The sequence below is a fragment of the Orcinus orca genome, chromosome 2 (assembly GCF_937001465.1).
Source record: "Orcinus orca chromosome 2, mOrcOrc1.1, whole genome shotgun sequence".
Taxonomy (NCBI): Eukaryota; Metazoa; Chordata; class Mammalia; order Artiodactyla; family Delphinidae; genus Orcinus; species Orcinus orca.
Genome location: NC_064560.1, coordinates 190,770,741 through 190,788,500, shown reverse-complemented (window position 1 = coordinate 190,788,500; position 17,760 = coordinate 190,770,741). Strand labels below are relative to the sequence as shown.

At 35.3% G+C, this 17,760-nt stretch overlaps 1 protein-coding gene across 9 annotated transcripts in view; it reads right to left on the bottom strand.

Annotated features, from left to right (window-relative positions):
• Positions 1-17,760, bottom strand: part of UNC79 (unc-79 homolog, NALCN channel complex subunit) — a 249,702-nt gene that overhangs the window by 154,044 nt on the left and 77,898 nt on the right. For all 9 annotated transcript variants that reach the window (XM_049706558.1, XM_049706562.1, XM_049706559.1 and 6 more), the window contains one exon: positions 4,915-4,979. In XM_049706558.1, coding sequence (XP_049562515.1) covers positions 4,915-4,979 — 65 coding nt within the window. The remainder of the gene's footprint in view (positions 1-4,914; positions 4,980-17,760) is intronic.

Genomic DNA, 17,760 nt, shown 5'->3' with positions numbered 1-17,760 from the left:
TTTCATTAGTGTAAGTACAGAGATTAAAGTATTAATCTTAAATTGATCATTAGGATATTTCAAATATCTGGATGTTTTAAATCAAATGGACAAAACATTCAATGACTAGTAAAAAATGAATTTTGTACTTTGCATTGGTTTAAATGTCTATGACTTACTGAACTCTTTTTTTTTTTTTTTTTTGGCTGTGCTGGTCTTCGTTGCTGCGCTCGGGCTTTCTCTAGTTGTGGCGAGCAGGGGCTACTCTTCGTTGTGGTGCTCGGCCTTCTCATAGCAGTGGCTTCTCTTGTTGTGGAGCATGGGCTCTAGGTGCGCAGGCTTCAGTAGTTGTGGCACGTGGGCTCAGTAGTTGTGGCTCGTGGGCTCTAGAGCACAGGCTCAGTAGTTGTGGCGCATGGGCTTAGTTGCTCTGCAGCATGTGGGATCTTCCTGGACCAGGGCTCGAACCCGTGTTCCCTGCATTGGCAGGTGGATTCTTAACCACTGCGTCACCAGGGAAGTCCCACCAAAGTTGTCCTTTTTTTAAAAATAAACACTTATTTATTTTATTTTTGGCTGCATTGGGTCTTTGTTGCTGCACGCGGGCTTTTCTAGTTACGGTGAGTAGGGGCTACTTTTCGTTGCGGTGCACGGCCTTCTCATTGCAGTGCCTTCTCTTATTGCAGAGCACGGGCCCTAGGCACACGGGCTTCAATAGTTGTGGAGCACGGGGTCGGCAGTTGTGGCTCACAGGCTCTATAGCTCAGGCTCAGTAGTTGTGGCATACGGGCTTAGTTGCTCCATGGCATGTGGGATCTTCCTGGACCAGGGCTCAAACCTGCGTCTCCTGCATTGGCAGGTGGATTCTTAACCACTGCGTCACCAGGGAAGTCTCAAAGTCATTTTGAATTCTGTTCCTGCCCTTCAAGAAGTAATCAATCTATGCTACAGCTGAGTATGCAGTTTACATGCCTAGTACACAAATTCTTCTAGAACTTCACTCTGCCTTTTCTTTAGGCTTTTTTTTTTTTTTAATGATTTGAAGGGGATAAATGAACTGAACTTATGACCCAAGCAGCCTGTCATTTAAAGTTAAAACCCTTAGGAGTTTCAATGGTTGGGGAAGTAAGAGTTAGAATTCCTAAACTTAAATAATTATACCATCAAAATCTGTAAATTATATATTCCCTGGTGCTAAAGGCCCAGTGTGAAAATTTTCCTTAGGTAACTTTCATGCTTCCTTTGATACAGTGAATAACTACTTTCTGGTGTGTTAAATCAGGGATTGGCAAACTTTCTGTAAATGGCCAGGAAGTAAATATTTCAGGCTTTGTGGGGCATAAGTTCTCTGTCACAACTACTCAGCTCTGCTGTTGTAGCATAAAAGCAGCCAGAGACAATATGTAAGCAAAAGAGCACAGCTGTGTTCCAATAAAACTTTACTTGCAAAAACAGGCAGCAGGCCATATTTAACTGCGGCCATAGTTTGCTGACTCCTGTGTTAGCTAATTATCTGGGATTCAAATATTTCATAAAGTGATTTTCAAATAGGACCAAGTAAAACCAAAAAACAGAGTGGGATATAATGAACTATAATTTCCAACATACTTTCATTTTAGGATCCTATCATAACTTTTGGCTCTTGCCTTAAAAGTACTTTTTTGCAACCTACTGCAATATATATATATATATATATATATATATATATATATATATATATATATATAAATGCTTTTCTATTTGGCAAATCATTATGTAACTGAGCAGGACCTTATGGGGCCTTCCCGAGACAGACCCTTCCCCCATATCCTCTGCTGTAGCTCCTCTCCGAAATACCTAGTTATATAACAGTATCTGATGAACATTTCCCGAGTTGTTTTACAGATACTAAAACCACCACTAAATGGAAGAAATTAACTACTTCATGATCACGAGCACTTTGTAGCCCCCAGACCTACTGGCACCTAAGGACTGATAATGTTAACCCCTGTGACATCACCGTGTTACCTCACCATCAACCAATTGGAGAATTGTGCACGAGCTGATCACAGACCCTGCGACCCCTCCCCCCTGCCCCCACCTGGCCTTTATAAATGCTTTGCTGAAACCCACCAGAGAGTTACGGTGTTTTCAGCACTAGCCGTCCCAGACTACTTGTATGGCGCCTTACAATAAATGCTGTGCTTTCCTTCACCACCAGCCGGTATCAGTAGACTGGCTTTACTGCACACAGGCGAGCAGACCCAAGTTTGGTTCATTACTGCCTAGAGGTATAACTCACTATTATGGAGATATTAGGCTTTTTGTGAAAATAAATCCATTTTCCCTGAGTTTTTCCCATGCACTCCATGTAGACCTCTCCTTCAGTATAGGTACTTTACTCTCATTTCTAATGAGTCATTGATACCTCTGTCAGGTAAAGATATTTTTTCATTCCATTCCAAAGTAAAAACTCCTAGGATGTTAGAACTGTGAAGAGTCATTAGAGGTTAGCTAGTTGACCTCTGACATGTTAAATGAATTAACATGACCCTTCAGATTTGTGGCTAGGAGTGTCAATCCTGTTCCGCACTGAACAGGTCAGTTTACATCCACATTAATATGTTCACATCTGACTGTTACATTTAAAAATAGTTATTTTCTGTCTATAAATATAATACATGCCCAAGGTAAAGGCTTCAGATAATGAAGAAAAGGAAAGAAGAAAATTTAAATAACTCATTAACCCTCCATCTCAATGCAATCACTGGTAATATTTTGATGAGAATTAACTGGTTGGTGTTCATTATGAAGATGAACATAAAATTCATATATGTGATTTTTAAACTACATTTGCATCATACTGTACACTTCATAATTTCTTTTTCATTTAACATTATTCTGTAAGCATCTGGATGTTGGGTACCCTTGATTTACATGTCATATGCTCATATCTCTGTGGGTTTGTGGAGTGCTCATATTGTAAAGAAAGAATAACCCTGAGCCAGACCGGTGGTCGTGCAAAAACAGCCTCTGCACAGGAAATGACAAGAAGAATATTCCCTTTCTGGGAAGCATAGAGTGAAAATGTAAAAGGAAGCCCTTCAAGAAAACTGGGATTGAGAAAGTAAAATTTGGGGGGGTGAGAAAAACGTTTAGGAACTAGATAGAGGTAGTGGTTGTACAACATTGTGACTGTGATAAATGCCACTGAACTGTCCACTCTAAAATGGTCAGTTTTATGTTATGTGAATTTTACCTCAATTAAAAAATGACAGAAAGTGGGATGGTTTGGCTTCTCCTGGAGGACTGGCTATAGGGAATGGCCTGTGAGAAAAGTGAGGCCAGGCCAGAGGAGTAGACTGGGCTGTTTGCCTAAAGAGAGGGAGAATTTCTAATTCATGATGACTTCTGCGGGAAGGAAGCCAAAAACCATTACTAATCAGGAAGTCAGAGGACTCCCGAGAATGCAGTCTGACATAAAATCAAGGAAAAAATAACTGGAAAAATTAAACAGATTTTCAGTACCTCCTTTCTGTTGATGTCTGGGTGAACGAAAACAGGGCACTGTAACTTAGGCAGAAAGAGGAAAGGACAGATATAGAAACTACGGGAATTGCGAAAGTCTCACCACTGTGAAGAATTAAGCTGAATACTATATGAACTCACTTGTGTTTAGCTCAAAATGTCCTCACACCAAAGAAAAGTACCTTTGAACCCCAAATGTTTATGGAAGTTCAGAGGAAGAGTACACATCGTAGAATGGGAGAGGACTAAGCTTCCTTTGGTGGGTTACCCTCACCTGCTCTTTCTCAGCATAAATTCATTCAATTTACTTTCATCAAAAGCAGAGATCAAGCATAATAATATAAGGATGTCCTTTGTTGGTAAGATATATCTAGATGACAATGTGATAACTGGCACTCCTGTGCCACTTTTGGTATATGAAATACATGTTTTATTCCATTTAGAGTTCCTTTTGGTTCCATTTATATTTATATTTTTTATATCTCATTTTACCTCTTCTACTCTGTTTCTAAAAATTAGAGTATTATTTTTCTATTATTTGATAATCTTTACAATCTACCTCTCTATAGAACAAGAGAGGCAAACTTCCTTGACAATAGGTTCTAAAAAGCAACTTGAACTCTAATCACTTGCCCTAACTCCCACTCCTCAGAATTTAAAAATTAACCCTTGTAAATCCAGACACAGGTCTCTCCGGCCAAGTGTTGTATCCGACAAATATACCAAAAGTAATTTTGTTAAGTGGTGTAATTATTTTTCTTAATTTTCTACTTCAAAGATTCAGGATTATAACAGGACAGAACCAATTAGATGTGGTAGGAAAAGAATAAGGCTGAGAGTCAAGGTACCTAGTTCTGTCTGCGTGACCTTAGGAGAGTGACTTGACCTCTCTAAACCACTGTTCCCTTACCTCTTTTGTAATTTTCCATGTGTTTGCTGTCCAACTACCTCTCAGTCATTTCAACTAAGTCATATCTGTGATCTGAGCTAAGACTTAACAATTTTATCTGTTTTTGTCCTACGACTCTTGAATTCACATAGTCACACACTAGACCACTCATAACTTGTAGCAAACACATGAAAACAGGGCCAAAGTACATTCCCCTGAGTTTATTAGCCCAGACAGAAATCAGTCAAGGACTATGTAAGTGTTTCACCAGAATTATTCTGATAATTAGCGCAGTTCTCCACAGCACTTGGCTATGAACTCAGAGTCAAATCTGCAGATATCACTATTCATTGCTCTGTCTTGAACCAATCCACCAGAGTACAGTCAGATCCAAGTAGAGAACAGTCATTTGAGATGACCACAGAGTACAGGCTTCTGCTTTACAGAGAAGGATGCAACCTCCATTTCATTCAGCAATTTGCTCCTGATAATTTGACCACTGACAATATAATACAGCACCATGTCTAATCAAACAGTACCTTCACAGCTGGTTTGTTAATTGCATTGTGGCATTCAGTGTGCTGGCAGTGGATGGGGTTCCAAGCTGTAAAGCAAAGCATAGCTGATGAGTATTTCTCACTGACATTATTCATGCCCTAGGAAAAACACAGCAGATACTTCACTAGTTTTCCTTAAATAGAACCATCATCAGAAGGTTTCCTAAAATAATTATTTTTTTTTCAGTCTATGAAGTATTTTTAAATTAAGCAAAGATATCACAACCCCATCCATTTTCCTATGGGGAGAGACAAGCTAATATAAGGTGGCATACCCAATACCATAATATTATTTCACAATGATATACCATTAGTAAATTCTTAGAAGTTTTTACATCTATGTTTTCACTTGATCCTCCCAACAACCCTGTGTGATAGATACAGCAGATTATTAACCTCATTTTATGTGTAAGTTAAAATTTAAAAGGTTAAGTAGTTTGCTATGGTCACAGAGTTAGTAAATGAAAAGCTACGACTAGAACATATATCTCTTGGTTCTCAAAACTGTGCTCTTTTCACTATAGTATACTATGCTAAACATCCTAGATTTTTGGCACCAGGAAGTGTTTCAGATTAATAATAACTGAAATGAGTAGTAAGGCAACCTCCACCATTCCATTTCCCACCCATCCCCATTAAATATGGAGACTGAAAAGATGAGTTTCTTGCCCAAACGAAATGCGTCCCTCTCACACATTAGTCACAGTCTAAACCTCTGCTAGTTTGCTAATACCCAACTCCTGAACACAGTATACACACAGAATGAGGACAAGAACCAAGTGATCTGAGACAGATCAGAAAGAGAATTACAATTACTTCTCATCATCCAGATGATTCTGTAGCCCAAGGCACTTAGTTAACAATATTCCACCATAAAAAAAATGCAATAGGATTTTATGTTTGAAAGTAGGACATTTTTCTAAATCGCCATGTTCTAATCCTATAGGACCATGGTTGGCCTAATATATAAAAATCTGCAGATGAGAAGATATTCTTAGTTACATGTCTAATTATAATCCAAAAATATTTGTTATTAATGATCTGAGCCTAAGTTGTGCTCTGAACATTTTGTAAAATTTTCTAAGAGTGTCCCAACTTCAATTCTTCTATGCTATTGTTAGACCAGGAATAAGACTATGTGTCTGATTTGGAATTCAGGAAAATATGGTCAACAGAACCAGTGACCTTAAAAAAAATACACAATGGGTCTATTTATTTAAAAAGAAGTACAGACTAGAACTACTACTATAATAACATAATATCATATTGATTATATCTTTTGAGAGAAAGAAAGAGGAAATGAATGAGTAAGGAATGGATGAATGAAGAAATAATTTAAATAAAGACATTCCATATTTGTTTCCTACATGTGGAAAAGTCAAGATACAGTAGCAACAAGTTTTCTTGTGTAATTAGAGAAATCTAGAGAAAAAAGAGTGCCTTCAACCAGTACAGAAGTTGCAAATACATGGAACGTGTACCCCATTCCTCCAATCCCAAACTCATGACAGATAAGAGCATTCTTTCCTGCTGAGTCTAGAACTGGCCTTAAAATCTTTCTCAACACTGAGCTCCAGGAAGTCACCACTAATCAAAACAGAGTTGGCATACAAGATGAAATCTGCTAACCATCTCTGAATCCATGTATTATGAGAATATTTGCAGATCACTTTATAAATATTAAGAAAAAGTTCATGACATTTTAAGATAAAAGTAATATTTAAACTACATAACAACTATTATGGCACAGGTACAAGCAAATTAGAACGTGAAATGGCCACAGCACTTGATCAGAGTTCCAAAAACTCCTGCTCTGCCAGAAATTAATGCTTTATATGTGGATGGTGGGGATATCTAAGAGGTCCTACTCCTCTTTTTATTCTATTTTTACAGGGTGTCAGTAACTTAAGCACAGGTTGTAGAATACCTCCTTTAAGTTCACCAAAGTCACACTAGATTTAAGCTTACTAGGCCAGTGATTATTGGCTTTTGTTTTGTATCACAGATCATCTGTAAAGGTTTTTAAAATATGATGCCTGGAACCTCAAAGCCCAGGTATCTGTAACTGGGAAAAGCAACACAGTTGATTCTGATACAAGGACAATCTACATACCTTACCATATGGCAAATATTTTCATGATAGACCTCCCTTTATTTGAAAATAAAAACAAAAATATAGCATAAACATGGCAGACAAGAATTCTGCTTCCAACAATGACAGAGTAACTTGTATTAGACTCGCCCTCTTACCATAAATAACTAGAAAACTAAAAAATACATGAAACAACTGTTTTAAGAAACCTGACTACAGGTAGTACAGGACAATGACCTTTGAGAGAAGAAACAATGAAATGAATCCTACAATTACCCTTGGTCTCTTCCTGGAAGCAAGTTCCAGGTCTTGGTCCTAGAGGTAGAAAGATAAGCACAGTAGGGTGGTTTCATTGAGTTGAGGGGACAAAAAAAGAATTTAGAAAGGCAAAGCGGCTTAAATTTGCTGGGTAGAGTACCAAAAACGAGGGATCTATGCAAAGAAAGAGCTCCAGATATCTGAGTAGGAATCCTTTTGGGTCTTTGGCTTTACACTAAGCTGAGCATGTGTAAGGCAAAACTCCATTAAGCTGCTTAGAGAAAACTACGGGGGATCTGTAAGCTTAATAATTCCTACACCTCATACAGGGCTGAGAGATATTTGAGCTTCAACCGGCCAGAGTGGAGGGAACTCAGTGAAAACCTGCGATATTCAATTGAGACTCTAGGAGGTCACACCTTAGTAGTTGGGCTAAACTAACATTAGGGAAATGGCTAGTCCAGGTTCACCCTAAGAAAATATAAGAACAAGGCTTGAAAGGGTCAAGCTGATCCACCAGTAAGCTGGCTGCCAAAACAAACTTCAATGCACTGTAATGGAAGGCAGCAAAATCCAGACACTCAATAATGTAATGTTCATGAAGTCCAGTCAAAAATTACTTGATATTTGAAAGGGGAAGAAAATATTACCCACAATTAGGAAGAAAAAATTGGCCAATATAAACAAACCCAGAAACTACAGAGATGAGGTAATTAGCAAACAAAGACTTTAAAACAGCTATTATAAACATATTCAAAGTAAAACATGAACACAATGAGGACAGAGATACAGGACATAATAAAACAACCAAATGGAATTTCTAAAAATTAAAAATACAATATCAAAAATTAAAAATTCTCGGAATGGGCTTAAAGGATGATTAGACAATGCAGAAGAAACGATCAGTGAATTCAGAGAGGTAACAACAGATCCTACCCAAACTGAAGTACTGGAAGAAAAATAAATAGAGCTTCAGTAAGCTGTGGGAAAACATCAGGCAATATACCTGTGGTTAAAAGCCCAGAAGAAGCAAGGTTGTGGGGGTGGGGGTGGAGGCAAAAATTTGAAGAAGCAATGGCCAAATTTTTTCAAGTTTGATGAAAACTATAAACCCACAGGTCCAAGAAGCTCAATGAATCTTAGGCAAAATAAAAGCAAAGAAAATAACACCAACACTCATTATAATCAAATTGATGAAAACCAATGATAAAGAGAAATACCTTAAAAACAACCAGGGGAAAAAAGACATTACTTACAGGGGGACAAAGATAAGAATGATCACTGGTTTCTCGTCAGAAACAATGCAAGCCAGAAGACAATGGAACAACATCTTTAATAGGCTGAAAGAAAAAAGCTGTCAACCTATAATTCTAGACCCAGTGAAAATATCCTTCAAAAATGAATATGAAATAAAGACTCTTTGAAGGCAAACACAAGATAAGAGAATTCATTGCCACCTGAGTTCCACTACAAGAAAAGCTAAAGGAAGGTCTTCAGGCTGAAGGAAAATGATACCAGATGGATGCTAGGGCCTACACAAAGGCATAAAGAGTTCTGAGCATGATAAATATAGTGAATAACTACAAACAACTTTCTATATATATAGAAGTAAAATATTTGATAAAAAACTAAAAGGATGGGAAGGGGAAAATGAAAGTGCACAGGATTCTTGCATACGTGTAAACCAGTATAATATTACCTGAAGGTAGACTATGAAGTTAAAGGTGCATATGGTAATTGTAGAACTGTATTCTTTTTAAAAAGAGGTATAACTAACAATTTAAAAAGAGAAACATGGAATAGTAAAAATTAACCAAAAGAAGGCAAGATATTAAAATGAAAAGGAACAAAGAATAGATGGGAAAAATAGAAAACAAGCACAAGGTGATAGACTCAAGCCCAACCATATCTGTAATTACACTAAGTATAAATAGCCTAAACAATAAATACATTACATGTAAATAGTCTAAAAGACAGAGATTGTCAAATAGGATTTAAGTTTTTCAAAAAGCATGACCAAATATATACTGCCTGTGAGAAACACACTTGAAATACAAAGGTAGAGAAGTTAAAAGTAAACGACAGAAAAACTTATACCATTTAAATGCTAGTCATAGGAAAGCTGGAGTGTCTATATAAATTCAGACAAGTAGACTCCAGGACAAAGAATATTACCAGGAACAAAGGAGGATATTTCACACTGATGAAAATGTCAATTCATCAAGATAACATAACAGTCATAAATATGTGCGTATCTAAAGATAGAGTTTCAATTTACATGAAGCAAAACTAACAGAACTAAAAGGAGAAATAAGTCTATAATTAGTGTTGTAAATTTGAACAATCCCTCTCAGTAACTGATAAAACAAGCAGACAAAAAAAATCAATAAAAATAGAAGACTTGAACAACATGCTCAACAACTTGACTTAATTGATAACTATAGAATTCTCTACTCAATCACTGTGGAACAGACACAGTGTCTAGGTAACATTTACTGAGACAATATTCACATTCATAAAGTAAGCTCCAAAAATTTAGATGGAGTGATAGAATAAAGTATGTTCTCTGACCACAATAGAATTAAACTAGAAATAAATAACAAAAATATACCTGGAAAAAAAATAAAAAAATATACTTCTACTCAATCCATAAATCAAAGAAGAAATCACAAGGAATATTATAAAATATTCTGTTCTGAAATACAATGAAACCACAGCATATCAAATTTGTAGGATGCAACTAAAGGAATGCTTAAAGGGAAATTTATAGCTTTAAATTCTTATTTTGGAAAATTTTAAAGGTCCAAAATAAATGATTCATGCTTCTACTTAATAAGATAGAAAAAGAAAAAATTAGATTAAATAGTAGTAGAAGGAAGAAAATAATAAAGATAGAAGCAGAAATCAATAAAATTGAAAACAAAAGCAACAGAAAAAGTCATAAAACCAAATGCTGGGTTTTTTTGGAAAGTTCAATAAAATTGATAAGCCCCTAGGTAGCCTGATGAATAAAAAAATAGAGAAGAAGTAAATTATCAATATCAGGAATGAAAGGTAGGACATCACGGCAGATACTGCAGACATGCCAATAAATTGGACAAGTTGGATAAAATGCCCACATTCATCAAAAAACTTGGTTACACAATTACAAAATTCAACTCAATTAAAAGCAGACAGTTCAATGCCCCATAACTGTTAAATTGAATTCATAATGTAAAACCTTCCCACAAAGAAAGCCCCAAGGCCAGATGGATTTACCAGATGGATTCACTATTAATTATTAAAGGGATAAATAATACAAATCTTACATAAATTCTTTCAGAAAATAGAAGAGGAGGAAACACTTTCCAACTCATTTTATGAAGCCAGCATTACTCTATAAACAAAACCAGATGAAAACATTATAATAAAAGAAAACTAAATCAATATCCCTCATAAATGCAGGACCAGAATCACTTAACAAAAAATTAGCAAATTGAATCTGGCAATATAATATAGCCAATAATGTGGAATTTATCCCAGGAATGCAAGGTTGGTTTAACATTGCAAAGTAAATCAATGTAATTCACCTTATTAACAGAATTAAGGGGGGAAGTCATATGATCATCTAATAGGAGAAAACACATTTGACCAAAATAGACATTCACTCATGATAAAAACTCTCAGCAAACTATGAATAGATGAGGACTTCCTCAATATGATAAAAAGCATCTGTGAAAATCCTACAGCTAACATCATGTCTAATGGTGAATGTCTGAACACTTTCCCCCTACAGATGAAGGAAAAAAACAATGATATCCACTCTCAGCACTTCTATTCAACACTGAACTGGAGTTATGAGCCAGTGCAATGAGAGAAGAAAAGGAGAAAGGAAGAAGGGAAGAAAGCAATGGAAGGAGGGAGAGAGAGAGAGGGAGGCAGGCAGGCAGGTAGGCAGGCAGACAGACATACAAATTAGAAGAAAAAAAAGTTTAATTATCTTTATTTGCAAGGAAGCATAATCATATATACAGAAAATCTTAATAAACTTACAAATAAGCTACAAAAATTAATAAGTGAATTTAGGAAGGTTCAAGGATATAAAAGTCAAAATACAAAAATCGATTATATCTATATAAATAATGTCAATAAACAAGTAGAATATTACATTTTAAAACACTACTTATAATAGCACCCAAACCCATAAAATATTTAGGAATACCTTTAACAAAATATCTACAGGACCTGTACACTGAAAACTAGCAAATATTGTTGACAGAAATTAAATACGACCTAAATAAATGGCTAGAAATGGCACGTTTATGGATCAGAAGACTCAATATTGAGTCTTTTCTCAGGAGGTCGATTAAACTACAGATTAAACTACATATTCAATGTAATCCCAGTCAAAATGCAATCAGACTGTTTTGTAGAAACTGACAAGCTGATAGTAACATTTCTATGAAAATGCAAAGGTCCTAAAAATAGTCAAACAATTTTGAAAGGGAACAAATCTGGAGGATTTACACTACATAATTTCGAGATTTACTATAAAACTATAGTAATCAAGATAGTGTGATACTGGTGAATGGACAGACAATGAAATAGAATATGGGGTCTAGAAACTGATCCACACATATGTGGTCAATTGGTTTTCAACGAAACAGTCCAGGTAATTCAATGTGGAAAGAGTAATTTTTTCAACAATTGAACTGGAACAATCGGATATCCTTACGGGAAAAAGTCAACCCTTACGTCCCACCATATACAAAAATTAATTCCAAATGGATCATATACTTAAATGTAAAAGCTTAAACTATAAACTTCTAGAATAATACACAGGAGAATTTCCTTAAAACCTTAGAAGAATTTCCTTATAACCTTAGGGGAGAGGAAAGAACCATAAAAGAAAAAGGATCGATACACTGAAATCTACCAAAATTTGAAAATTTTGCTCTTTGAAATACCTGAAAAGGAAATCCCCTGATTAAAAGAACATATTCACAATACATATATCTGAAAAAAGTCTTCTATTTTAAACATATAATAGACAAGCAACCCAATTTAAAAATGAACAAAAGATTTCATTGAGAACTTCAAAAATATATGTGTGTGTGTGTGTATATATATATATGTATATGTATATATATATATATATATATAAAAGCACCTATAAGGATGTTCATTAGCATTAGTCATCAGAGAAATGCAAACTAAACAACAACGTGGTATTACTACTTGGCCATCAGAATGTCTAACATTAAAAGACCAACAATCCCAAGTGTTGATAATAATATAGAACTAGAACTCTCATATACTTCTGGAGGGAGTATAAGATGGTACAACCACTTTTGAAGAAGTGTTTGGACATTTCTTATAAAATACACTTACCATATAATCCAGCATTTTCATTGCCAGTTATTTATCAAAATAAATAAATGTATATCTTCATAAAAACACTTTGATATGAATGTTTATAGCTTTACTCATAATAGGTAAAATGTTCATCAAGAAGTGAATGGATAAACTGATATAGCCATACAATGCATTACTACTCAACATTTTAAAAAGTGAACTACTTATATACCAACATGGATAAATTTTAAAAACATTATGCTGAGTGAAATAAGCAGACACAAAAATAGTACATTCTATACGATTCCATTCATATGAAATCCTAGGACAGGCAAAACTAGTCTATAATGACAAAAAGCAGATCAGTGGTTGCCTATGGTGGATGGACTGAAAATAAAACTAGCAGATATTTGTGGGGTGATGGAAATGTCCCGTATGTTGATTACAGCTTTGGTTACATTAGTGTATACACTTGTCAAAAGTTATCAAACTATGCTTAAAATGGGTCATTTTATTGCATGAAAATTATATCTCAACAAAATTGATTTTTTAAAAAAATGAAGGACCAACCAAATGTATACTTCAAAGGAAATGAAATAGTATACTGAAACCTGAGAGAAAACATTTGTCTGAAAATTATCTAGTCAATGAATCAAAAGATTTTAGGAAAGTGTGTGGCATCTGCAACATGAAGCAAGAACATAAGACCTCTATAAAAACAGGAGTAGACAGTCACAGAAATTCAGGGTGACATAGGACACTAACAGAATGAGATAAAAATAGAGTTAGGTAAGAGACATGATAAACGTAATTAAACTAAAAATTAGATAGCAAAATTAGAGACCCTCATTTAGTGCAATAAATAGAGCTGATTTGGGGAAAAAGTCAAGTAAGTTATAGAGCAAACCAACCTGAAAAACTAAGAATATAGAGGAAAAGATAAATGTATGGAAAATAGTGGCTATTAACAGCTACACAGCACAGAAAATGAAAACATGACCTATGAATTACAGGTGTTCCTGAGGAATAAACCAAGACAGTTTGAAGAAAGCAATAATTTAAAATTTCATTAATGCAAAATTTCCTGAAAAAAGGACCTGAATTTGCAGATTGAAAGTGTTCTTCACATTATAGAAATTAATGAAAAGATACTTATATAGAAATATTTAAGAAAAGGGTTTTTTTTAATAAATAGATAAGGCTCCAAGAATTAAGAACAACAAAGCTAACTCCTGTAACAGATAAGAATCACTGGTCTAAGATTTGTCTTCTATGACTCTGAAATTCCAGGAAACTATGAAGCATTTTTTACATATTTTTCACAGTACGGCAGAGGTTATTTTCATGTGTGAAGAAATAGAAAGACATTCTTAAATATGCCTGACCTCAAAAAATATATATGACCTTCATTTCACCATTGAAAATATTACATTAAAAAAAGTCTGGGTTCCATTTCTCCAGAAACAATAGACAAATAAATTCAAGTCAGTTCTCCTAATGAGAACAATTAGAAAACCGGACAAGATTAAATGCAAAAGGAAATAAACAAACAAACAAAAACCCAGAGAATTGTATGGGAGAATTATGGGGCCATGATCCAAAAGAAAATGGGATTGCCAAAAGGTAGGCCTGGCATTTGAGGCCACTCTTTCTCCTTTGCCTATTTCTGTTTCTGCCAATTCCACAAGATGAGCAGATTTCAACAGACTCTCTGAAATAGGGGAACTAAATTTGGAATTGGGTGACTACCAAGGAATGGGAAACCTAAAAATCTCCCTGGGCTGTGGGTAGAGGTCCCAAAAGGTCACACCTAGGAGTAAAGAGGAACCAGAAATAGACCACCCCTCACAGGGACTGAAGACCAGCTTCAAATCATCTCAAGAATTGACCACAGATTTTTTTTTCTGAGCTGCATTAAAGTGACCTGGGTTACCAATTCTACAGCCTCCTGCCAGAAGCAAACACACAAATACTCTCTGAAGAAACATAACTTAATCCTAAACCTCAAATTAACTCCATAGTTTTTCTATCTAATACCTTGCACACAATTATTTAAAAAAATACAAAGACAAAGACAAGAAAAAAAAAAGAAATGACAATAGAATCAGAATCTCCAGAGATCTGGAATATTGAGTTATCAGGAAAAGACTTTAAAATAACTATGCTTAATATATTCTATAAAGTAAGAGACAGTTAGAGAATATAATCAGATATTGGAATTTTTAAAGAACCAAATGGAAATTCTAGAACTTAAAAATACAATTAACAAAATTAAGAATACATTTGGGAAGTTAACAATTAATGATGGGGAAGAAAAGTCAGATAAAAAGATTCAGAATGAAGCATAGAAAGATGAAATGAGAGAGGAGAATACAAAAAAATATTCATAGAAGACATGGGAGAAAAGATGTAACATATGTGTCATTGGAATTCCAGAAAGAAGGATGAGAATATGGTATAAGCCATTATTGAAGAAATAAGGGAACTTCCAGTTACAGCCATGATGTTTTAAGAATGTACTGGACTTACCCTTCAACTGGACAAAATGTATAAAGCAACTTGTTTCCGACACTGGGCATAGATTTTAACACAAGGTTGCAATCCTCTGAAAAGAGGGGAACACACAAATTAAGTTCTACATTCACCTTGGTTTTCTGCCTGGGAACACTTGCAAACTGCAGCAAAGAGAAGTGAAACCCAATTAGTAATTAGCATTTTCGGTGGGTAGAGGAAACATCAGAGTGAAGAAGTGCTAATGCAACTGGAATTTGTAAGTACAGTGAGAACAGCAGGGAGTGCCAGAGAATAGGTCCCATAAATCTGTGTAAGGATGCTCCTCAGGTCCTTGGCTTAATCCTAAACTGCATGGTCTCACAGAAAAACTTCACAAGGACCAGCAGAGAACACATACTGAATGCTTGAAAGCTGAACAGAGATTTTATAGGTCACATTGTGCTAGAGATGCACTGTATTTCCAATGTAGCCAAAGTGAGGAACGTTGGTGAACACACCAGATATTCAGGAGACCACAGATAGGTCACCACTAAAAAACTAAAGGTCAATATCCCTGATGAATATAGATACAAAAATTCTCAATAAAATACTAGCAAACTGAATTCAGCAGCACATGAAAAGGATCGTTCACGATGGTCAAGTGAGATTTATCTGTGGAATGCAAAAATGGTTCAACATACACAAATCAATAAATATGATACATTACATTAGTAGAATGAAAGAAAAGAATCATAAGATTACCTCAACAAATGCAGGAAAAGCATATGACAAAACTCAAAATTCATGATAAAAACTCTTAACAAATTAAGCATAGAAGAAAAATATCTCAACATAATAAAGGCCATATATAACAAGCCCATGGCTAACATCATACTCAATGGTGGAAGGTTGAAAGCTTTTCCTCTAAGATCAGGAACAAGACAAAGTACCCACTCTCACCACTCTTATTCAACATAGTACTGAAAGTCCCAGCTACAGCAATCAGGCAAGAAAAAGAAATAAAATGTATGAAAATTGTAAAGGAAGACATAAACCTGTCTCTATTTGCAGATGACATTATTTTATATATATAAAATCCTAAAGACCCAACAAGAAAACTGTTAGATCAATGAATTCAGTAAAGGTGCAGGATACAAAATTAAGATACAAAAATCAGTAGCATTTTTATATACTAACAATGCATTTTATGAAAAAGAGATAAATCAATTTCATTTACAATAGCATCAAAAACTATAAAATACTTAGAATAAACTTAACCAAGAAGGTGTAAGATCTCTAGTGTGAAAACTACAAGACGTTGATGAAAGAAATCAATGACACAAATAAATGGAAAGGCGTCCCAAGTTAATGAACTGAAAGAATTAATATTGTTAAAATTTCAATACTACCAAAAGCCATATATAGATTCAATGCAATTCTGTCAATATTACAATGGCATGTTTTATGGATGTAAAAAACACTCCTAAAATTTATATGGAGCCACAAAAGACCTCAAACAGCCAAAGAAATCCTGCAAAAGAACAAAGCAGGAGGCATCACATTCCCTGATTTCAGGCTACACTATAAAGCTATAGTAATCAAAACAGTATGGTACCAGCATAGAAACAGACATACGACCAATGGAATAGAACTGAGAGCCCAGAAATAAACCCAAGCATATATGGTCAATTAATATTTGACAAAGGGAGCCAAGAGTACTCAAATGGAGAAAAAACAGTTTCTTCAATAAGTGGTGCTAGGATAAGTGGATATTCACATGTAAAAGAATGAAACTGGATCCTTATCTACTCACAAAAATTAACTTGAAATGGATTAAAGACTTAACTGTAAGACCTGAAACCATGAAAATCCTAGAAGAAAACATAGGAATAAGACTCGTTGACATGGGGTTGGTAATCATTTTTTGGATATGACACCTAAAGCATAAGCAACAAAATCGAAAATAAACAGGTGGGACTCCACCAAACTAAAAAGCTTCTGCACAGCAAAAGAAACCTTCAACAAAGTGAAAAACAACCTATGGAATGAGAATAAACATTTTTAAACCATATATCCAAAATATATAAAGAACTCATGCAGCTCAATAGCTAAAAAGAAGAGGAAAACAATTTAAAAATGGGCAAAAAACCTAAATAGATATTTTTCCAAAGAAGATATACAAAAGGCCAACAGTACATGAAAAGGTGCCCAACATCACTAGTCATTAGGGAAATGCAGATTAAAACTACAAGGGGACTTGGGAACATGGTGGGGGAGGGGGAAGCTGGGGCAAAGTGAGAGTAGCATCGACATATATACATTACCGAATGTAAAATAGTTATCTAGTGGGAAGCAGCAGCATAGCACAGAGAGATCAGCTCCGTGCTTTGCAATGACCTAGAGAGGTGGGATAGGGAGGGTGGGAGGGAGGTTCAAGAGGGAGGGGATATGCAGGTATATGTATGCATATGCCTGATTCACTTTGTTGTACAACAGAAACTAACACAGTATTGTGATGCAATTATACTCCAATAAAGATCTATTAAAAAAAAACACACACAATGAGATACTACCTCACACCTGTTAGAATGACCAGCATCAAAAAGACAAGAGAGGGCTTCCCTGGTGGCGCAGTGATTGAGAGTCTGCCT